The sequence below is a fragment of the Fundulus heteroclitus genome, chromosome 22, assembly GCF_011125445.2.
Source record: "Fundulus heteroclitus isolate FHET01 chromosome 22, MU-UCD_Fhet_4.1, whole genome shotgun sequence".
In the NCBI taxonomy this organism is placed as follows: Eukaryota; Metazoa; Chordata; class Actinopteri; order Cyprinodontiformes; family Fundulidae; genus Fundulus; species Fundulus heteroclitus.
This window is the reverse complement of record NC_046382.1, coordinates 2852629-2875916: the sequence shown is the minus strand read 5'-3', so window position 1 is coordinate 2875916 and position 23288 is coordinate 2852629. Positions and strand designations below refer to the sequence as shown.

General features: G+C 51.9%; 2 protein-coding genes across 5 annotated transcripts; one reads left to right on the top strand and one right to left on the bottom strand.

The window, feature by feature from the left end:
* Positions 1 to 829: 829 nt before the first annotated feature.
* aifm2 (apoptosis inducing factor mitochondria associated 2) lies at positions 830 to 10270 on the top strand. Of its 4 annotated transcripts, none has more exons than XM_036126222.1 (11): positions 830 to 932; positions 1130 to 1201; positions 1432 to 1478; positions 1531 to 1713; positions 1794 to 1909; positions 2014 to 2133; positions 2221 to 2313; positions 3800 to 3908; positions 3991 to 4143; positions 9288 to 9488; positions 9562 to 10270. In XM_036126222.1, the coding sequence occupies exons 4-11, from the start codon at positions 1539 to 1541 to the stop codon at positions 9714 to 9716; spliced, it is 1122 nt and encodes a 373-aa protein (XP_035982115.1). In that variant the 5' UTR covers positions 830 to 932; positions 1130 to 1201; positions 1432 to 1478; positions 1531 to 1538; the 3' UTR covers positions 9717 to 10270. The 4 variants fall into 4 exon arrangements, with proteins under 4 accessions (XP_035982115.1, XP_035982117.1, XP_035982114.1 ...); XM_036126221.1 differs by having other exon boundaries at positions 863 to 971; XM_036126223.1 differs by lacking the exon at positions 1432 to 1478 and having other exon boundaries at positions 863 to 971.
* A 4833-nt stretch (positions 10271 to 15103) lies between these two features.
* On the bottom strand, positions 15104 to 20180 carry LOC105925104 (elongation of very long chain fatty acids protein 6). Its single transcript, XM_036126225.1, has 4 exons — positions 20031 to 20180; positions 18104 to 18235; positions 17379 to 17530; positions 15104 to 16297 (listed from the first exon to the last, which is right to left on the bottom strand). Exons 1-4 carry the CDS (start codon positions 20126 to 20128, stop codon positions 15876 to 15878), a joined length of 804 nt encoding a protein of 267 aa, XP_035982118.1. The 5' UTR covers positions 20129 to 20180; the 3' UTR covers positions 15104 to 15875.
* Positions 20181 to 23288: the final 3108 nt, after the last annotated feature.

The following is a 23288-nucleotide window of genomic DNA, read 5'->3' as shown; positions in this document are numbered from 1 at the left end:
TGGTCCTGGATCAGATTCTGAAATCTTTCAACATTTGGACCGGCACCAACCTGTCGGAGCTACGGTGTAAACAGAACCAGTCACAATGGACCAGAACCCTCTGCAGCTGGAAAGGCTCAGGTTTCCGGTTCTGGACTGTGGTTCTGGACTGTTCTGGACTGTGGTTCTGGGCTGTTCTGGCCCGTGGTTCTGATCCGTGGTTCTCCGTGTCTCTGCGTATAAAGACATTATGGGATGTTTGATCTTTACCCTGCCAGCCTGGAGCAGCAGACGCTCTGATGAAACTCCTTTACTGGGTCAGAACCTGCCCTCTTGCTCCAGTTAAGCCAGTGGACCAGAACCACACCAGCACCGTGAGCTCGGTTCTTGGACCTGGTCAGAACCCACAGCGGCGCTCTGATGGGTCAAAGGGGCTACAAGCTTCATTATGACACAGAACTGCTGTGTGATAACAGCGACTCAGCGGAAATTAATGCTGAGTCAGCAGGAGACCCAGCAGCTGGGCTGATCAGAACCAAGCAGAACTGACCCAGAACCAAGCAGAACTGACCCAGAACCAAGCAGAACTGAATGCTGTGAGATCTGCTGCACTCACAGCATTCAGAAACTTTCCTGCAGAACATCTGGGTTCTGATCCAGAAATCTGACCCGGTTCTAACCGATACATTCTGCTGCAGACTGCCGGCCCGGATTGGTCCCTGAGGGACGGGTTCGGTTCGGGAGACCCATCAGTGGGAATTACAGATTTCCTTCCTGAAATCCAGCGTTTCCTGCGAAGGTTGGTTTCCCTACAGTCCCTGAAGGCACCACGGGCTGCGCTCTGATTGGTGCAGAGCTGCCTCCTCCTCGGAAGGAGGGCGGGGCTAAAGTAGGAAAACGCCGCCGCGGACCCGCTGGGTGGAAACTGGACCCGAACTTCCAACCTGCACCAGGTGAGTTCACGACAAGTCCATCCTGCGTGACGTCAGAAGGTGAGTTCTCTGTCAGTGCTGTGTGACGTCACGGGCGTGTAAAATCACCGGACGGGGTTCTCCGGTCTCCCCGGAGATGGTTTCATAACGCGCTGGGTGGGACGGCGGTTCTGAGCTGTTACTGGGTCAGAACCGAACTCTTCTCCTTCTTTGTTCAGAGCGAGGAGCCCGTCCTGGTCCAGCAGAACCAGCAGAACCGGCAGAACCAGCAGCAGTGCCGGATTAAACCTGTGTGGGTCCAAACCGAATAGCACACCGTCTATTTCCCTGCATTGTTTACATTGTTTACATTGTTTTTCATCTCAGCTGTTTACATAAATAACTGCTGCATCTTTATCCTGAAGATTACTGCAGTTTACTGGGATTTATAGACTGATTCTTTTCAAGCTGTATGCAAACGACATTTAGTTCTTTACGCACTGATAATAAAGATATCTATCTATCCTCCGTTGTTCTGCAGAACTCGCCAACAGAACCGGTCCAGGCAGGAACTTCTCTCGGCTCCAGGTAGAACCACTGCAGCAGAACCTCCACAGTGACTGTGTGTGTGTGTGTGCAGGAGTCCAGATGGGGGGCCAGGTGTCGGTACCGGACGGGGTCCATGTGGTGGTGGTGGGCGGAGGCTTCGGGGGCATCGGCGCCGCCCAGCAGCTGCGGTCCGCGGGCCTCAGCTTCACCCTACTGGACCAGCGGGACGCCTTCCACCACAACGTGGCGGCGCTGAGAGCCTCGGTTCAGCCCGGTACCAAACGCCCAGCAGCTGTCTCCATGACGCTGACCTCTGACCTCTGACCCTGACCTCTGACCCTGACCTCTGTCCAGGCTTCGCCAGGAGGACCTTCATCCCGTACGCCGACACGTTCGGAACCAGCTTCGTCCAGGGCCGGGTGGAGCGAGTGGACCCGGACAGGCAGGTGGTGGTTCTGCAGGGAGGCAGGGTGAGGATTCTGGTTCTTCTTCTGCTGTCCGCATGGACCGGAACCCGGTTCTGCTGCCTCCTGCTGTCCAGGTGCTGTACTTCAGGTGTTGTGTTGCGCTGCAGGAAGTCCAGTACTCCCACCTGATCCTGTGTACCGGTACCGACGGGCCGTTCCCGGGGAAGTTCACCAGGGAGGCGTCGCTGCAGGCCGCCGTCCAGATGTACGAGGACTTCATCCAACAGGTGGGACACCTGCAACACCTGCAACACCTGGAACACCTGCCAGGTGCGCTCAGCGTGCTGACGGTTCTGCTCATTCTGTGTGCTCAGGTCCAGCTGGCCGACTCGGTTCTGGTGGTCGGCGGCGGGGGAACGGGTGTAGAGATGGCTGCTGAGATCAAGACCGAGTATCCAGACAAGAAGGTGACTCCAGGTCCGGTTCAGCTGGTCCGGTCCAGTAGGTCCAGTCCAGCCGGTCCGGTTCAGCTGGTCCAGTCGATCCGGTCCAGATGGGTCCAGATGGTCCGGTCCAGATGGTCCGGTCCAGCTGGGTCCGGTCCAGCTGGGTCCGGTCCAGCCGGCTCCGGTCCAGCCGGGTCCGGTTCAGCTGCTCCAGGAACTGTCGGTTCTGCTCTGTGGTTCGTCTGAGGTCCGGTGTGGGTCAGTGCCGCCTTTCTGAGCTGCAGAACCGCAGCAAGTTCCTGCAGAACCCGGTTATTCCCTTCTGAACCCAAACTGGACCTTTCTGGACCCGAGTAAAAGCAGGAAGCAGAATTTAATGGTTCCTTCCCTCAGTGCTTCTCATTGCTGTGCAGGAACTGCAGGTACAGGAGCAGCCAGCAGCGCCCCCTGCTGGCTGCTCCTGTACCTGCAGTTCTATAATAATAACTCCTAAAATAGGCCAAACCTAATGGAACTGAAGTTTATCTTTAACATATTATTAATATTATTATATATATCATATGAGGTTCATAGGGAGATTAAAGTTGACGGCAGGTACAGTTTATATTGTTAATATAGTTAAAAAGTGCTGAATCATTCTAGTTCTAGACTCCAAAGGGATTCTGGGTAATCTTCAGAACGATTAAATAAGTTTTGATCCATTTTGTTGGGATTCTCCAGACCACCGTGGACCCAACCGGTACCGTCAGGGTCAAAGGTCACGATTCAACAATAAGAGCCAGAACCTGACTGTAGAGCTTTGGTTCTGGGTTCTCCTGGGTTCTCCTGGGTTCTCCAGGGCGGCTCTTCCAGAACCTGGACCCGTTTGTGGCCAGTAACACTGGGTTCCGGTGAGTTCCTGGCTTAACGAGCTGATGTGGCCTTCCCAGCCACCGTACCCGCTGTGTTCTGCCGGTTCTCGGCTCCATCTGGAACGTGGACCACCAGAACATTCCAGCTCACCAAGCTCGGCGCCGCTGGACCACGTTTCTGTTCTACACGCTTTAAAAAGCACCATGAATGCTGACATGGAGCCCTGGTAGAACCGCCCTGTTCTTAGTTTGGTTCCTCTGACAGAGCCCAGAACCTCCGGGTTCCACAGACGGGTCTGTGGAACCCGGAGGTTCTGGGCTCTAACCCGCAGCACAGCCGTTATGCTGAAGAACTGCAGGATGGTCCCGACCCGAAGGATCGCTGTGGTTCTGGTGAGAACGTGGAGCGGACTGCTTTGGGTTCCTTCCAGCATTCAGGGAGGTTCTGTCAGAGCTCCAGAACCTGTGGAACATCCAGAAATAGATGAAAGCAACAGATTCTACTTCACGGTTAAACATAAAGAACGTTTCCAGCGTTTTTCTTCTTCACGCAGAACCCTGGTTCTGATCCACTGTTGGATCCTCTGCACGTCCTCAGAGAACCTGCAGCACCACGGTTCTGGATGGTTTCTCACTGATGTTCTGCTTCCACCCAGGTGGTTCTGATCCACTCTAAAGTGGGCCTGGCCGACCCGCAGCTGGTCCACAGCGTCAGGCAGCAGGCCAAGGAGGTTCTGCTGGAGAAAGGAGTGGAGCTGCTGCTGGGTACGGAGCGCTGCTGTGTGCCGGTTCTGTCCGGTTCTGTCCGGTTCTGTCCGGTTCTGAAGAACCCGCCGCTGTGTTTCAGGCCAGAAGGTGTCCAACCTGTCGGACCTGCAGCTCAACGTGACCCAGAAGAACTTGGAGGTCAGAACCGATAAAGGAGAAACTCTGACCACCGACCTGATCGTCTGCTGCACCGGCCTCAGAGTCAACGCTGCCGCCTACCGAGACGCCTTCTGTGAGCGCACCCCTCCTCCCTCACCCCTCCTCCTTCATCCCTTCATCCTTCATCCCTTCATCCCTTCATCCCTCATCCCTTCATACGTTCATACGTTCATCCCTTCATACGTTCACTCATCTGTCTGTTCATCCATCCATCCATACATTCATCTGTTCATCCATCTACGGAGACGCCTTCTGTGAGCGCACACCTCCTCCCTTCATCCCTTCATCCCTTCATCCTTCATCCCTTCATCCCTTCATACGTTCATACGTTCATCCCTTCATACGTTCACTCATCTGTCTGTTCATCCATCCATCCATACATTCATCTGTTCATCCATCTACGGAGACGCCTTCTGTGAGCGCACACCTCCACCCCTCCTCCTTCATCCCTTCATCCTTCATCCTTCATCCCTTCATCCCTTCATCCCTTCATCCTTCATCCCTTCATATGTTCATACGTTCATCCCTTCATCCTTCATCCCTTCATCCTTCATCCCTTCATCCTTTCATCCTTCATCCCTTCATCCTTTCATCCTTCATCCCTTCATCCTTCATCCCTTCATCCCTTCATCCTTCATCCCTTCATCCCTTCATCCCTTCATCCCTTCATACGTTCATCCCTTCATCCCTTCATACGTTCATCCCTTCATCCCTTCATACGTTCATCCATTCATCCCTTCATACGTTCATCCATTCATCCCTTCATCCCTTCATACGTTCATCCCTTCATCCGTTCATCCTTCATCCCTTCACCCCTTCATCCGTTCATCCTTCATCCCTTCATACGTTCATCCCTTCATCCGTTCATCCTTCATACGTTCATTCATCCATCCATCCATACATCCATACATCTGTTCATCCATCTACAGAGACGCCTTCTGTGAGCGCACACCTCCACCCCTCATCCCTTCATCCCTTCACCCCTTCATCCGTTCATCCTTCATCCCTTCATACGTTCATCCCTTCATCCGTTCATCCTTCATACGTTCATTCATCCATCCATCCATACATCCATACATCTGTTCATCCATCTACAGAGACGCCTTCTGTGAGCGCACACCTCCTCCCTTCATCCCTTCATCCTTCATCCCTTCATCCCTTCATACGTTCATACGTTCATCCCTTCATACGTTCACTCATCTGTCTGTTCATCCATCCATCCATACATACATCTGTTCATCCATCTACGGAGACGCCTTCTGTGAGCGCACACCTCCTCCCTTCATCCCTTCATACTTCATCCTTCATCCTTCATACGTTCACTCATCTGTCTGTTCATCCATCCATCCTCCGTTTATCCATCCATCCATACATCTCTTCCTCCATCTACGGAGACGCCTTCTGTGAGCGCACACCTCCCTTCATCCGTTTATCCATCTGCTCATCCTTCTGTTCATCCACCCTTCCTCCCTTCATACGTTCATTCATCTGTTCATCCATCCACCCTTCCTCCCTTCATCCATCCATCCATCTTTACATCCATCTTTACATCCATCCTCCCTTCATACATCCATCTGTTCATCCTTCTATCTGTTCATCCATCTGTTCATCCACCCTTCCTCCCTTCATCCGTTCATTCATATATCCATACACCTTCCTCCCTTCATACATTTATCCATCTGTTCATCCATCCATCCTCCGTTCATCCTTCTGTACATCCACCCTTCCTCCCTTCATACATTTATCTATCTGTTCATCCATCCATCTGTTCATCCATCCATCCTCCGTTCATCCTTCTGTACATCCACCCTTCCTCCCTTCATACATTTATCCATCTGTTCATCCATCCATCCTCCGTTCATCCATCTTTCCATCCACCCTTACATCCATCCACCCATCTTTACATCCATCCATCCAGCAAGCCTTAGAGCCAGCCGCGGACAGACGGACAGCAGCGGGCCAGCCAGGGGGCCAGCCACCCAGCGGGCAAGCCGGACAGCGAGCCAGCAGGCCAGGGGCAGCAGCCAGCGGGCCAGCCAGACGGCCAGCCAGCGGGCCAGCCGGACAGCCAGCGGGCCACCCATCCATCGGGCCACCCCAGCCACCGGGAAGCAGCCATCAGCAGCCAGCGGGACAGCCAGCCAGACATCCGAGAGCCAGCCAGCGGCCATCCACCCAGCGGGCCAGCCGGAAAGCAGCCAGCAGGCCAGCGGGACAGCAGCCAGCCGACAGCCAGCCGCCAGAAGCCAGCCAGCTTTCCATCCAGCCGGAGAGCCAGCCAGCCAGCCAACCATCGGGAACATCCACCCAGCGGGCCAGCAGGACAGCCAGCCAGCAGGCCAGCGGACAGCAGCCAGCGGGACAGCCACCGGGCCAGCCAGCCGGAAGCCAGCCAGCCAGCAAGCCACCCAGCGGGACAGCCAGCGGGACAGCCATCCAGCCACAGCAAGCCACCCAGCGGACAGCCAGCGGGACAGCCAGCCAGCAGCCATCCATCCACCCACCCATCGGACACCATCCATCATCCATCCAGCCTTACATCCAGCCACCATGGTGCCATCCAGCGGGCCATCCAGCAGGCCAGCCAGCCACCCTTACAGCCACCCGGACATCCACCCATCGGGCCAGCCATCTTTCCAGCCAGCGGGCCAGCCAGCGGGCCAGCCGGACAGCCAGCCAGCCGGGAGAGCCAGCCACCAGCCAGAGGGACAGCCAGCCACCAGCCATCGGGACAGCCAGCCAGCCAGCCGGAGAGCCAGCCACCCACCCAGCGGCCATCCGGACATCCACCCAGCGGGCCAGCCAGCGGGCCCCAGCGGGCCAGCGGGACAGCCAGCCACCAGCCAGCGGGACAGCCAGCAAGCTGAGAGCCACCACCCACCCATCTTTCCATCCAGCGGGACATCCACCCATCTTTCCATCCTTACATCCATCCATCAGTCCATCTTTCCATCCATCCATCTTTCCATCCACCCATCTTTCCATCCTTACATCTATCCACCAGTCCATCTTTCCATCCTTACATCCATCTTTACACCCATCCATCTTTACATCCATCCAGACAGCCGGAGATCCAGCCATCGGGCCATCCAGCGGGCCAGCCACCCAGCGGGCCAGCATGACAGCAGCCAGCAGCAGGCGGGACAGCAGCCAGCGGGACAGCAGCGGGACAGCCGGACAGCCAGCCAGTCAGGCCAGCGGGACAGCAGCCAGCGGGACAGCCACCGGGCAGCCAGCCGACAAGCCAGCCAGCAAGCCACCCAGCGGGACAGCCAGCCAGCAGCCAGCCACCCACCCAGCGCGACAGCCAGCCGCCAGCCAGCGGGCCAGCCACCCGGACAGCCACCCAGCGGGCCAGCCGGACAGCCAGCCAGCCGGAGAGCCAGCCACCCAGCCAGCGGGCCAGCCAGCCACCAGCCAGCGGGACAGCCAGCCGGAGAGCCAGCAGCGGGACAGCCAGCCAAGCCGGAGAGCCAGACACCCACCCAGCGGGCCAGCCAGCGGGACAGCCACCCAGCGGGGCCAGCCGGACAGCCAGCCAGCAGGCCAGCGGGCCAGCCAGCGGGCCAGCATGGCAGCGGGCCAGCCGGACAGCGAGCCACCAGGCCAGACGGGCCCAGCCGGACAGCCAGCGTGACACCCAGCCAGCGGACAGCCAGCCAACAGCCGGAGAGCCAGCCAGGGGCCAGCCAGCGGGCCAGCCACCCAGCGGGCCAGCAGGACAGCCAGCCAGCAGGCCAGCGGGACAGCAGCCAGCGGGACAGCCAGCGGGACAGCCGGACAGCCAGCCAGCAGGCCAGCTGGACAGCAGCCAGCGGGACAGCCACCGGGCCAGCCAGGCGGACAGCAGCCAGCAAGCCACCCAGCGGGACAGCAAGCCAGCAGCCGCCACCCACCCAGCGCGACAGCCGCCGCCAGCCAGCGGGCCAGCCACCCGGACAGCCACCCAGCGGCCAGCTCGACAGTCCAGCCAGCCGGAGAGCCAGCCAGCCACCCAGCCAGCCAGCCAGCCACCAGCCAGCGGGACAGCCCAGCGGGACAGCCAGCCGTGAGAGCCAGCCAGGTGGACAAGCCATCCACCCACCCAGCGGGACATCCAGCTTTACAGCGGACATCCATCCAGCAGGCCATCTTTCCAGCCACCCAGCGGCCATCAGGCATCTTTCCAGCCATATTCCATCCAGCCAGCCTGACCGCCAGCGGGACAACCAGCCATACAGCCTTATATCCATCCAGCGTTCCAGCCACCATAGGTCCATCATAACCTCAGCCATCAGTCCAGTCCATCGTTACATCATCTTGACATCCTGACATCGAGCCATCAGGCCAGCGTTCCATCCACCGTTCCAGCCAGCCGGCCAGCCAGCAGCAAGCCACCCAGCGGGCCAGCCATCCGGACAGCCAGCCAGCCACCCAGCGGGACAGCCACCCAGCGGGACAGCAGGACAGCCAGCCAGCAGGCCAGCGGGACAGCAGCCAGCGGGACAGCAGCCAGCGGGACAGCCACCGGGCCAGCCAGCCGGACACCCACCCAGCAATCCACCCAGCGGGACGGCCAGGGGACAGCCATCGAGCAGCCAGCCAGCAACCCACCCAGCGGTACAGCCACCCAGCGGGCCAGCCACCCAGCGGGCCAGCCGGACATGCCAGCCAGCCGGAGAGCCAGCCAACCCATCCAGCGGGCCAGCCAGCCAACCAAGCCAGCGGGCCAGCCAGCCACCCCAGCCAGCGGTCCCAGTCCACACAGCCAGCGGGCCAGCCAGCCACCAGCCAGCGGGACAGCAGCCACCCAACCCCACCCATCTTTCCATCCATCTTTACATCCACCCATCTTTCCATCATTACATCCATCCATCAGTCCATCCATCTTTCCATCCATACTTCCACCCATCCATCCACCAATCTTTACATCCTTACAGCCATCCATCCTTACATCCATCCATCCTTACATCCATCCACCCATCCATCCATCCATCCATCCATCCATCAGGTGGAACCTCACTGTTCTGCCTGGTTCTGCAGCCAGCATGGTGACAGGCTGCTGATCAGCCTCCATCCACCCATCTTTCCATCCATCTTTACATCCATCCATCCATCCTTACATCCATCCATCTTTACATCCATCCATCCATCCATCCATCCATCCATCCACCCATCTTTCCATCCATCCTTACATCCACCCATCTCATGTATCGGTTGCTGTGTTTGTGCTTCCAGCTGCCAGCATGGCTGAGAACGGCGCTCTGAAGGTCAACGACCACCTGCAGGTCCAAGGTTTCTCCAACGTCTTCGCTGTGGGGGACTGTGCCGACCTGCAGGAACCCAAGCTGGCGTACCACGCCGGCCTCCACGCCTCCGTCGCCGTCACCAACATCATCAACAGCGTGAGCGGGAAGCAGCTGACCACGTACCAACCAGGTACGGCCTCACCTGCGCGTGTCAGGCAGCGGGTTCCCTGAGCGTTCCCTGGCTGAGCGCCTCCTGTCTGCAGGTAGCGTCACCATGCTGCTGGCCATGGGCCGGGACGACGGCGTGGGCCAGTTCAACGGCTTCAGGCTTCCTCGCTGGCTGGTGGCTCTGGGGAAGAGCCGCGACCTGCTGCTGTGGAAGAGCTGGAGGGAGATGCAGCAGACGCAGCCGCTGTGATGAACACCGGCCGCAGTGATCATCATCAGCAGCCGCAGTGATCATCATCATCTCCAGCCGCAGTGATCTCTGATGCTGGAGCTCCACATCATCACCAAGCGCCTCGCTCCATCACTAAGCCAACTCTGACTATTAAACCTCCACATAGAAACTGACTAAAACAAGAACATGAAACTATTTGCACAGAACTAAATGCCAGCTGTAGTTTTACTGTTACCTTTGAGACCAGTTTGATCCAGCTGGGAGGTTCTGCATGTTCTAGATGAACGTCTTCTAGAACATGCAGAACCTCATAAACGTTGGTAAAGCTGCTGAGAGCGCCCCCTGTCTGTTTGGGAGACACCTGAAGGAGAACCAGGTTCCCTCCACAGATCAGGAAGCTCTGAGTTTTATCTTTGTCTCTGGTGAACAGAACCTCCAGAACCTGCAGGTTCCACGTGAACCTCTGATGCATTTAACTCCTGCGTTTGTATTCTGCTGCCATAATGAGCTCTGAACATAGAAAGTGCTTTGTAAGATTTCTTATGAATAAATTGAACATATAAAAGGTGAAATGTTTTTCCATTATGAAACAAGGATGATTATTAACTTTTGAGTCCTTCTTATTCAAAGTGTTAAAAAACATTCTAATTAAGTGACCTTATAATAAATAATGTTAAGGCCTTTTATAACAATCCAGCTTCCAGAATAAGGCTAAAGGGTCACCTGACAGACTTTCTACCAGAGAGGAACGTACCTGGAACCTTTGGACCTGCAACCATTGGTGCAACATAAAGACTATTAGAGGAACTACAATGAATGAAATGGAACACAACTGACATTATTTTATATTTAAAAGAACCGGAAACGTCAATTCCAGAACTGATGCATCATTTAGAAAATATTGACTTGATATCTGGCAACAAATTAAATATTAGTAAAACATAATCTACTGGAACCCATCCAAAAGCTTTTGAAATCTTTAAAATACTTCGGAGTAATACTCAGAGGCGTGTCTGGCATCATGAGTTAAGTGGGACACAAAAACTCAAGACCTATTATCAGCAAATTATTTTTAACCTGACTTTGATTAAAGGTAAATTAACAGATACATTAGCATAAACCAACGAACTAGAAAATCATTTTTATAGAAGCTAAATGTAATTTGATTTTATACATGAAATTATAAATAAATACTAGTTCATAATGTTGATTTATTGACCAGAAAAGATTCACATCAATCCTTCAATGATCCATCAAGGACAACCATCACTAGATTACACACTGTATATACCTGATGCACCTTGTTCTACTTTAGAACCTTCTTCTTCTGATTACTGGGCCGATGCGACATGTGAATTTAAACAGATGTTGGTGGACCAACATCCAGGCTCCTCAGGAGGATTTATCTGCTGAGCTGTTAGTTTCCTGGAAGCCTCACATATAAAGACACGATCTTTATAGAGAACTTTATTGGTAAATTAATCTGTGTTTACAGGATTATTCTATAAAGAACAGAGATGCCAGAGGAACATATTTAGAAAGTGGATCACACAGAAGGCTCCGACTGACTTTGCTCAGATAGTTGCTGACGTTCACAAGAAGGAACAAGGAACCTTCACAGTTCATTTAGAGAAACATGTCCCACGGTCCCACGGTCCGGGTGGGTCCTCTGAGGACCCACCCGGACCGTGGGACGACCAAACCCAGATGGACACTAGATCTAAAGGATCCAGAGGACACATCAGCTGCCCTGGGAAAAGAGTTCAGATCTTAGAACCGGCAGCAGGACTGACCAGCTGAACGTTCATTTGATGCAGTTAAGCATAATAAAGATAAATGACGCAGTAAAAACATCAGTTTCTCTGGCAGAACCCCACAGGGTCCAAACGCCACACTGAGACCGTTCCTGCAGCATTTAGACCTGGATCAGTTCTGCAGCTGCACCCGATGGCCACCAGGGGGCACTCAGCTCCTTCAGAGTCACTAAAACTGGATTTTTACACTTTAGAAAACTGCTAAAATGTTCTAAACAAGTCAAAGATTAGTAGAATTTATGAGAATAAAGCAGTTTTACAGGAATCAAATCAATTCAATTTTATTTATATAGCGCCAATTCATGAAACATGTCATCTCGAGGCACTTTACAAAGTCAAAATCAATCATATTATACAGATTGGTCAAAATATTTCCTATATAAGGAAACCAGTTGATTGCTTCAAAGTCCCGACAAGCAGCATTCACTCCTGGGGAACCGTAGAGCCACAGGAAGAGTCATCTGCATTGTACATGGCTTTGCTGCAATCCCTCATACTGAGCAAGCATGAAGCGACAGTGGGAAGAAAAACCACCCATTAACGGGAAAAAAAACCTCCGGCAGAACCGGGCTCAGTATGAACGGTCATCTGCCTCGACCGACTGGGGGTTACAGAAGACAGAACAGAGACACAACAAGAGAAACAAAAAAGCACAGAAGCACACATTGATCTAGTAATCTGTTCTACATTAGATGGTAGTAGCGGGTGAGCCGTCTTCTCTGGATGATGTCACAGTTAACAGAACGCCAGACCAGGTGTACCTACTATGAAGAGAAAAGAGAGAGCAAAAAGTTAAAAGCTGAAATGACGACAGTCATTTCAATGTAATACAATGCAAAACTGGAGAACAGTAGAACTCAGCAGAGAGAGAGAAATAGACCCTGATGTCCTCCAGCAGCCTAGGCCTATAGCAGCACAACTATAGAGATAGCTCAGGGTAACATGAGCCACTCTAACTATAAGCTTTGTCAAAAAGGAAAGTTTTAAGATTAGTCTTAAAAGTAGACGGGGTGTCTGCCTCACGGACCAAAACTGGGAGTTGGTTCCACAGGAGAGGAGCCTGATAGCTAAAGGATCTGCCTCCCATTCTACTTTTAGAGACTCTAGGAACCACCAGCAGACCTGCAGTCTGAGAGCGAAGTGCTCTGTTAGGAACATACGGGGTAATCAGAGCTCTGATATATGATGGAGTTTGATTATTAAGGGCTTTATACGTTAGAAGGAGAATTTTAAATTCTATTCTTGATTTAACAGGAAGCCAATGAAGGGAAGCTAAAATTGGAGAAATATGATCCCTCTTGTTGATTTTCATCAGAACTCTTGCTGCAGCATTTTGGATCAGCTGAAGGCTTTGAACTGCATTTTGTGGACTTCCTGATAGTAAAGAATTACAATAGTCCAGCCTTGAAGTAACAAATGCATGGACCAGTTTTTCAGCATCACTCCTGGACAGAATGTTTCTAATTTTGGCGATATTCCGGAGGTGAAAAAAGGAAACTCTGGAATTTAAATTACATGTCTTGGTCGAAAACAACACCAAGATTTTTTACTTTATTACCAGAGGCCAAGTTAATGCCACCCAGATTAAGTGATTGGTTAAGAACTTTATTTTTTGAAGACTCTGGCCCAAAGATTACAACTTCTGTCTTGTCAGAATTTAAATGCAGGAAATTTAAAGTCATCCAGCTTTTGATGTCATCAAGACATGACTGCAGTCGAAGTAACTGATTGGATTCATCAGGATTTATGGATAAATATAGCGGAGTGTCATCAGCATAACAGTGGAAATTAATCCCATGCTGTCTGATAATTTTGCCTATCGGAAGCATATATATAGTAAATAGAATTGGTCCAAGGACTGAACCCTGTGGTACTCCACAGGTGACCCTAGAGTTTGAGGAAGATTTATTATTAACATGAACATATTGGAATCTGTCTGACAGATCAGATTTAAACCAGCCTAATGCTTTCCCCTTAATCCCTACAGTATGCTTCAAGTCTTTGTAGGAGAATATTGTGATCAACTGTATCAAACGCAGCACTGAGATCTAACAGGACAAGTATAGACACAAGTCCATTATCTGAGGCCATGAGAATATCATTAGTGACCTTCACCAGAGCTGTTTCAGTGCTATGATGAGCTCTGAAGCCTGACTGAAACTCCTCAAGTAGGTCATTACTTTGTAAATGTTCACATAGTTGATTAGCAACTACTTTCTCAAGAATTTTAGATAAGAAAAGAAGATTAGATATAGGTCTGTAATTTACTAACTCATCTTGATCAAGAGATGGTTTCTTAAGTAAATGTTTAATAACAGCTACTTTCAAAAGCCTGTGGTACATATCCATTTACTAAGGATAGATTAATCATGTCTAAAATAGTGACCACTGATCAAAGGGAATATGTCCTTAAACAACTTGGTTGGGATTGGGTCTAACATACAGGTAGAAGGTTTAGATGAAGCTAAAATTTTAGATAGCTCAGAAAGCTCTACTGCTTTTAAACAGTTCAGACACTGCGCAGGTTCTAAAGATTCCTCCAATGCTGCCTCACTTACTGAGGACGAGGTAATCATGTTTGGGAGGATGCCAATTATTTTATTTTTAATGGAATCAATTTTATTTATGAAGAATCCCATAAAATCATTACTGCTAAGAGCTAAGGGAATGGATGGATCAACGGAGCTGTGGCTCTGGGTAAGTTTGGCAACTGTACTAAAGAGAAATCTAGGATTATTTTTATTCTCTTCAATTAATGATGAAAAATATGCTGCTCTAACTCTGCGGAGGGTCTTGTTATACAACAATAGTCTGTCCCTCCAGATTAAATAGGATTCCTCTTGGTGTGTAGAGAGCCATTTTCTCTCCAATTTCCTAACATTGTGCTTCAAGGAACGCAGCTCTGAATTAAACCAGGGAGCCAGCTTCCTGTGAATAATCACCTTCTTTTTCAAGGGAGCTACATTGTCTAATGCAGAACGCAATGAGGAAGTCACGTCGTTAGCAAAGACATCTATTTGTGAATGGGAAGAAACAGCAATGCTGCCATCTACAGGGCATTTCTGCAATACGGAGGATATTAAAAAGGGGGACAGACTCTTTAAGTTTGATACAGCATTATCCGATAAAGATCCACTATAATGGAACCCTCTTTTGGGGGTGGAACCGTTAAAGTTTAGAAGCAAAAAGTCTTTGAAGCGAGTTAAAACTACTTAAATGAAGGAAACTAATTTTAATCTGCTGCTTCTTAGAATCTGCTCTAATGTTTGACATCTGAAGCTGTTTCTACAGATAAAACCCACCTGACCCGGTTCTGGTGACCCACAGCACCAGAACACACCTGTCTGACTATCTGGACCTCCTGACACAGCAAAGACGATCTTCAGAACCGGTTTGGCTTTAGATGAATCTTCATCCCAGGGAACAGAACAGGTTCTGCTCAGCTCGGATCCATCCAGACAGTTTTAGCCCAAGGTTTGGACCTGCAGTTCTTTGAACTATCAGAACCTGATCCGGTTCTGAAGGAAAAGATCATTTCCAGAACAGAACTGTGCTGATTTAAAACCCATTTCAATAATTTGGACCCATAACTTATAAATAAAAAGTGTTTTATTACATATTTATACAATAAATAACCAGAACTCTGTTTTCCTAACGGGTCGGGTCCAACAGAACCGCCAGTGTGATCCTACAGTGGAGGTAGTCTTCATCTTCATCACGGCACCAGCTGATCACTGCTGGCCTCCTTCAGAACCTCAGACTCATCCCCACAATCGCACACTGGGCCAGACAGAACCACACAGCCAGAACAGAAGGTTCTGAAGACGCCTCCAGAACCAGGAGGTCCAAACGGTGAGTTTAAGGAATGGTGAAGTGGAACAAGAGAGCTTCAGCAACCAGGTGCCTTCATGGCTCAGAACATGAGAACCAGGCGGACCGGGCCGGTTCCGAGTGGGACAGTGACAACATTTACAGAAATAAAAGCTTTAAAGCCGAACTTTCTCCATGTGACCCAGGTTCTAAAAGCCAGAACCTTCAGAACTTCATCCAGCGATACGGACCCATCATGTGAAGGAACTTCTGAGCTCAGCAGAACCACCGGCTGAAGGTTCTGGTTCTGTAGCACATCAGCGGGCAGACTTTATATCTGGACCTCCAGTCCTGTTGGACCCGACCTCCAGTCGGTTCTGCAGGAACCGGACCTCCACCGGCTGAGGGGTTCCTGCTTCAGTTCTGAGACATAAAAACACGTAAAGTCCATTTCCCGGGTTCTGCTGCGGCCCGGGTTCTGCTGCGGCCCGGTTCCCTTCTTCTTCTTTTAGCGGCAGCAGCGTCAGGCCGGGCCGGGCCTCCGGTTCCGGTCCTACTGGGCCTTGAGCTTGTCGGGGCGGCGCAGGTAGGTGCGGTAGAAGAAGCGGGAGAAGAGCAGCAGGTAGCTGAGGTACATGAGCGTGGCCCAGGTGACGTTGTCCAGGCGGGACGGACAGTCGCCCTGCGGCAGCCAGCGGTACACCAGAGCGCTCACCGTCAGCCCCATGGCCATCTGCAGGATCTGAGCGCTGGTCACCAGAACCGCCAGCGGGCGCGGAACCCGCAGCCCGGCGGCGCGCGCCGCGTAGTAGCTGTACATGAGCGCGTGCACGCCGTAGTTCATGGTCATGAACCAGCCGCCGCCCGCCACCATGTCCTTGTAGGAGTACCAGGAGTACAGCAGAACCGTGATGTGGTGGTACCAGTGGAGGAAGATGAGCTTCTGCTTCCTCAGAACCACGAAGGCCGTGTCTCCTGGGGGGGGACAGAACCGTTAGAACCGGGACAGAGCAGTTAGAACCGGGACAGAGCCGTTAGAACCGGGACAGAGCCGTTAGAACCGGGACAGAGCAGTTAGAACCGGGACACAACGGGGACAGAGCAGTTAGAACCGGGTTAGAACCGGGACAGAACCGTTAGAACCGGGACAGAGCCGTTAGAACCAGGACAGAGCTGGGACAGAGCCGTTAGAACCGGGACAGAGCTGGGACAGAACAGTTAGAACCGGGACAGAGCCGTTAGAACCGGGACAGAGCCGGGACAGAGCAGTTAGAACCGGGACAGAGCAGTTAGAACCGGGACACAACGGGGACAGAGCAGTTAGAACCGGGACACAACGGGGACAGAGCAGTTAGAACCGGGACACAACGGGGACAGAGCAGTTAGAACCGGGTTAGAACCGGGTTAGAACCGGGACAGAACCGTTAGAACCGGGACAGAGCCGTTAGAACCGGGACAGAGCAGTTAGAACCGGGACAGAGCCGTTAGAACCGGGACAGAACCGTTAGAACCGGGACAGAACTGGGACAGAACCGGGACAGAGCCAGGACAGAGCAGTTAGAACCGGGACAGAACCGGGACAGAGCAGTTAGAACCGGGACACAGCCGTTAGAACCGGGACACAGCCGTTAGAACCGGGACACAGCCGTTAGAACCGGGACACAGCCGTTAGAACCGGGACACAGCCGTTAGAACCGGGACACAACCGGGACAGAGCAGTTAGAACCGGGACAGAGCAGTTAGAACCGGGACAGAGCAGTTAGAACCGGGACAGAGCCGGGACAGAGCAGTTAGAACCGGGACAGAGCCGGGACAGAGCAGTTAGAACCGGGACAGAGCAGTTAGAACCGGGACAGAGCAGTTAGAACCGGGACAGAGCAGTTAGAACCGGGACAGAGCAGTTAGAACCGGGACAGAGCAGTTAGAACCGGGACAGAGCCGGGACAGAGCAGTTAGAACCGGGACAGAGCAGTTAGAACCGGGACAGAGCAGTTAGAACCGGGACAGAGCCGTTAGAACCGGGACAGAACAGGTTCTGAAAGAGAGAGCGACTGACCGAGTTCTGGAGCCTTGCTGAGGACGAAGGCGTAGGCCCAGAACTTGCTGACGGGTCCGTTGTAGAAGCTCTGGTCACAGATGGAACACCTGAAGCCGCTGGACCTTAGGATGTGGAGCATGTAGGACCCGGTCCGGACCGCTCCGATGATGCTGCAAACAGAACCACAACTGGGTCAGAACCTGAGCAGAACCCGGTGTGAGCATCCACAGACACCAGAGTCAAAGGGTTCAGAGAAACCTGTTGCTTCTCTGGACTCCATCCAAGACCAGAACCAGTTAGACAGCCGGTCCGGGCCCGCCCACCGGATCCTGGAACCGGTTTACCTGCAACCGTGGTGCGGACGAGGCGGTTCCAGTTCTGTGAGCAACAGAACTCTGAATCACTCTGGGAGGAACCCGTCCAGACTCAGGAGCCGGCCGTGGGTCAACAGAACCAGCAGAACTCAGGAGGTTCTGAAGGAGATGGAAGCAGGTTCTGTCTGCGTGGTTCTGTCCGACCCAGCAGAACCTGCTTCCTCACAGGTTCTCATTGTTCCTCCACAGGTGAGCCGACACACCTGAGCTGCGGGTGAGGCCGGTTGCCATGGACACAGGAATCTGGGCGGGGCCGGAAATGGGCACGGCGTCACCACGGAGACGGGCGTAGACCGGGGTTCTGCCGGTTCTGGCCAGATGGACTCTATGCTTTCCGGGCCGGAGCGGACCTGGCGGTACCGGGCTTACCTGAAGACGGCCAGGCTGAGCGACCAGAGGACCAGCGGCAGCCGCAGGTTGAGTCTGGGCCGCGGCTTCATGTAGTGCTGGCCTCCGAACACCAGGGCGGCGTAGAGCGCGCAGAACATGAACGACTTGCTCCTGTGGACACAAAGACACGCGTTCAGAGACCCAGACGACCCGTTCACAGGCGACCCGTTCACAGACACAGACGACCCGTTCACAGACACAGACGACCCGTTCAGAGACACAGACGACCCGTTCAGAGAGTCAGAGACACAGACGACCCGTTCAGAGAGACAGATGATCCGTTCAGAGAGTCACAGACACAGACGATCCGCTCACAGACACAGGCGACCCGTTCAGAGACCCAGACGACCCGTTCAGAGACACAGGCGACCCGTTCAGAGACACAGGCGACCCGTTCAGAGACACAGGCGACCCGTTCAGAGAGTCAGAGACACAGACGATCCGTTCAGAGACACAGACGATCCGTTCAGAGACACAGACGATCCGTTCAGAGAGTCAGAGACCCAGGCGACCCGTTCACAGGCGACCCGTTCACAGGCACAGATGATCCGTTCAGAGAGTCAGACGACCCGTTCACAGACACAGACGACCCGTTCACAGACACAGATGATCCGTTCAGAGAGTCAGAGACCCAGACGACCCGTTCACAGACACAGATGATCCGTTCAGAGAGTCAGAGACCCAGACGACCCGTTCACAGACACAGACGAACCGTTCACAGAGTCAGAGACCCAGGCGACCCGTTTACAGAGTCAGAGACCCAGGCGTTCCGGAGACCCAGGCGCTCCAGAGACCCAGGCGCTCCAGAGACCCAGGTGCTCCAGAGACCCAGGTGTTCCAGAGACCCAGGTGTTCCAGAGACCCAGGTGTTCCAGAGACCCAGGTGTTCCAGAGACCCAGGTGTTCCAGAGACCCAGGTGTTCCAGAGACCCAGGTGTTCAGAGATGTTTTTGTGGATCATCACCAACACTGGAAACGCTTCATGGGTTCTGAGAAGGTCCACCTGGGGTACCTGAACCCTGACGTTGACTTGGTTCTGATCAGTACACGTTACATAACATCTGATCCACCCTGTAACCGCATGACGTCACTGGCCACGCCTTGATGACGTCAGACGCAGAATTAAAGTCTCATTAAGGCATTTTTGTTGTATAGACCTCAGAGCTGGGTGGGACCTCCAGAACATTTCCTCCAGGTTTCATCACTCCGGGCAGGAACCGGACTGACCGGATCCACGAATCCGCACATACCTGTCTGTGACGTCACCGCGCCTCACCTGCACTCCACCTGCAGCCTAAGACTACACGTGTTTACATAAACCCTCAGGCTGACTCAGTCCCAATCTCAGCGGGTTAATCCGCGCCACACCAAAGTCCCTTCACGATTCGGTACATTTCCAGATACCCAGCGGCTCCGCGTTCAGACTTAAGTTTAACTAAAAGTTTTCATCTGTGTCTGAATGAGTGACGTCAGCGCCTCTACTCGGCGTCACCAACCCGCGTCTAAAGAGTCCTGTACGTCCGGAACCAGTAAAAGATGTGACTGGACCGGAGGATCTGTGCTGCCGCAGCGGCTGCCTCCCCGGGGCCGTTCCTACTGAAACAGGCCGGTTTCAGCGAAACTGTGCCTTAAACGGGACTCCGTGGTGCTGGGTGTGTCCGCCGAAACCAAGACCGGACCGGGTGGTTCCGAGAAATACCAGAATCACGTTAGACAGGTGGACCTTTCTAAGTCACGTCGGTATAATCTTTAAATTCCGGGTTTTCTATACGGAGTCTGGGAAGCTGTTCAGCGCTTCGTCGGTAGAACGAGCGGGGTTGGGTTTGCTGCGTTCCGGAGCGTTTTACACCCTGACTGTCGGTACCGGAGACGGTTCTGCTGAGTGGGTAGAAGGTGGGCAGCTCACCAGTTCTCCTGCATCCACTGGATCGCTCCGCGCTCATCGAAGCGCCGCTCGAAGCTGAAGGCAGACAGCCGCAGGTCCGACTCGTTCATCTCCAGCATCTTCTTCTCACAGCCTCTGCAGAAACACCAATGTGGCGCCTCACCTGTCCGCCTGATTATAAAGCCTGGGGGCGGGGCCTGCAGGTGAGCTCTGCAGCGGCTCGGCCATTCTTACCTGATGAGGTCACGGCTCTGTTTCAGCTCCCACTGGATAAATAAACACAGGAGAGTTTCATCAAACTTCTCCTAAGTTTTAAATTAAAACATTTCTGCTGGTTCTTCTGCTCCACGGTGGGTTCTGGTTCTAACGGGAACCTGAAGGAACCCAGAGAACCTGAAGGGTTTTAATCTTTTTCATCCAGGGGGAAAATGTTCAGATTTTTACTAATTAAACGGAGATTCCCTGGCTCCAGGTATTTACCTGTAGAAGGTGACAAGGTGGAGACTGGGTCTGGAACAGAACCGGATCTGTTCTCCATGGATCCTGTCAGTGTTTTAAAAGGTTAAACTGTGATGTCTGATGTTCCTCTGGTGTCCAACATGGGGGGCCGGGGCCTGGGAGGGTCCACAGGACAAAACAAGGGGTCTTCAGGTAATCCCAGGGAGATCTGCTGACTGTGCAACATTTCCCTCAGCTAAACATTTATTATCAGAAATGTTGCAACAAAACAGCAGTTAATGCAGTTGTTGCTGTCTAGTTGTGCTGAAACGTGCCAAAAGCTGCTTTAGAAGTAGGTCAGAGCTGTTTGACAGAATGTGCAGAATGTTGGACAGGTATGCCCACCACACCTGCAGGGGGGAACCAGGCAGGTGGAACCAGTCAGAACCAAACAGGAAGCAGCCCAGAGCTGTTCAGGGAAACTGTGACATCATCAGCTGCTAGGAGACAAACCGGAGGAGCAGGCTGAGGAACCTGGAGCAGCATGTCCAGACCCAGGGAGGAGCTCAGAACCGCATTCCCACCTGGAACGCTGCGTTCTCCACAGCGTCTCTGAGGGCCTCGAGCATCCGACACGTTCTCCTCGTTCCTCCCTGAAGAACAACAGCTGCCCAGGTGAGGAGGAGCTGCCCAGGTGAGCGGGAGCTGCCCAGGTGAGCAGGAGCTGCCCAGGTGAGGAGGAGCTGCCCAGGTGAGGAGGAGCTGCCCAGGTGAGCAGGAGCTGCCCAGGTGAGGAGGAGCTGCCCAGGTGAGGAGGAGCTGCCCAGGTGAGGAGGGGCTGGCCAGGTGAGGAGGGGCTGGCCAGGTAAGGAGGAGCTGCGCAGGTGAGCGGGAGCTGCCCAGGTGAGCGGGAGCTGGTCAAGAGAGGAGGAGCTGCTGGGAGCTGTGGTCACCACGGGCCCTGTGAACTGGGCTCTCAGAACCGGACCTCTCAGAACCGGACCTGTCAGAACCGGACCTGTCAGAACCAGGCTCTCAGAACCGGGCTCTCAGAACCGGACCTCTCAGAACCGGACCTGTCAGAACCAGGCACTGGGCGGTTCTGTCCAGCAGGACGACACGTTTTGGGTCATCTGTGGATCCTGAGTGGAATCAGCAGAGAAGCTTCAGCAGAACAATCCACAGCTGGACCTGCTCAGCCAGAGAGAAACACCTGGAAGGAGGTTTAACGGTTAAACTGAGCAAAAATAAAAATGTAAACACAATATATGAATAATTTGTCTGTAGAATCTATATTCTTTCTAACTGATGACGACGCTTTAAAGACACAAAAGGAACGTTTCTGGGTTTGATGTCCAGGCTTGGCTCTTCAGGTCCAGAGAGAAGAACTCTGAACGCTTCAGCTGGGAATGTGATTCTTTTTACTGACCCGAGTCTTTATCAGTCATTCACCAATGTGAGTCTTTGACTCACTGAGTCAGTTACCCACCATTTAATGTCGTCCTAGGAGATTAAAAAAGAAATCACTCCAGTCAGTTTTAAAAGGTTTCACATTTTAAGAGTCACTGTTTTTAATTATTTCCTGCAATAATCACATAACATAAATAAAGGTTTTAGTTTGGAAAATCCTTCTTTATTTCCCTACCTAGTGTTTTGTCTAACTCTGTTTTATGGACTATATAAATGAATCAGTTACATCATGCTCAACATCTGCTGATCTAAAGGAGTCATTCCAGATACCCTCCATAGGGTAACAGTTTAACTTTGCTGGGTGTGGATATCAGTCTCTGACACTCAACCACAGCTGGAAAGACTCAGGCAGCCAACAGTTAGCAGGATGCTAATTTGCATTGAAATTCCCATAGGGACGCTAGTGTAGTTCTGGCATGTTTATGTCCCTCTGGGGCTGCCGTAGTGAGGAAGGCAGCAGCTGCTGTGGTTGGTGAGGAGTGTGATTATAGACATAAAACATTTATGTCTTTATTTATATGTATATATTTATGTCTTTATTTATGTTTATATGTTTATATTTATGTCTTTATTTATATGTTTATATTTATGTCTTTATTTATGTTTATATGTTTATATTTATGTCTTTATTTATGTTTATGAGTGTGATAACATGATGACGGCTGCTCAGCTCAGATCTGACTCCAGTCTCCTTTTATTAGCGTCTTATTTTTTACTCTTCTGACCTAAAACAACCAAAATGCCCCCAAATAGAAGTTTCTGACACTTTATAAAGTATAACACTCACAGGCAGATGTTTCCAGGCAGTTGACAAGACAGGATAGTTTAACACTGCAGAAACTTGGCCTGTTTCATTAAAAATTAAATAAATAAGTAACCTACGGTCATTAATAATGTATCAATAAATATTACATGAAATAAAACATAATCTAGATTTAAATAATCTATTTGTTGCAGATTTTGTCATTTTTTTACTTTAAGGTTTATTCATCTATTCAAGATGCATTTATTTTTATATTTATTTTATTAATTTAATTTGAGATTTATTGATTTTAAAATGTATTTATCTAAAGAAAAAAGTGAAAATATAATGTCCTGTTATGTCTGTGTGTTTTATCCATTTAGATCCTGAGTCGGTGTCTCAGAAAAGTTTAACTATGGTAACACAGGGTGACAATGAAGATTGTTGATTTATTTATTTCATAATGAATTTTGTTTTGTTACTCTTTTATTTAAAGCTACTTTATGTATTTCAGGCTCTTTTTATTTCATGTTGTTATATTCAAATGACGGGGGGGGGGGGGGGGGGGGGGTGTTCTGGTCTGGTCACAGCGTTGTGGAGGAGTCTGAAGGAACGGTAGCCTAGCCGCT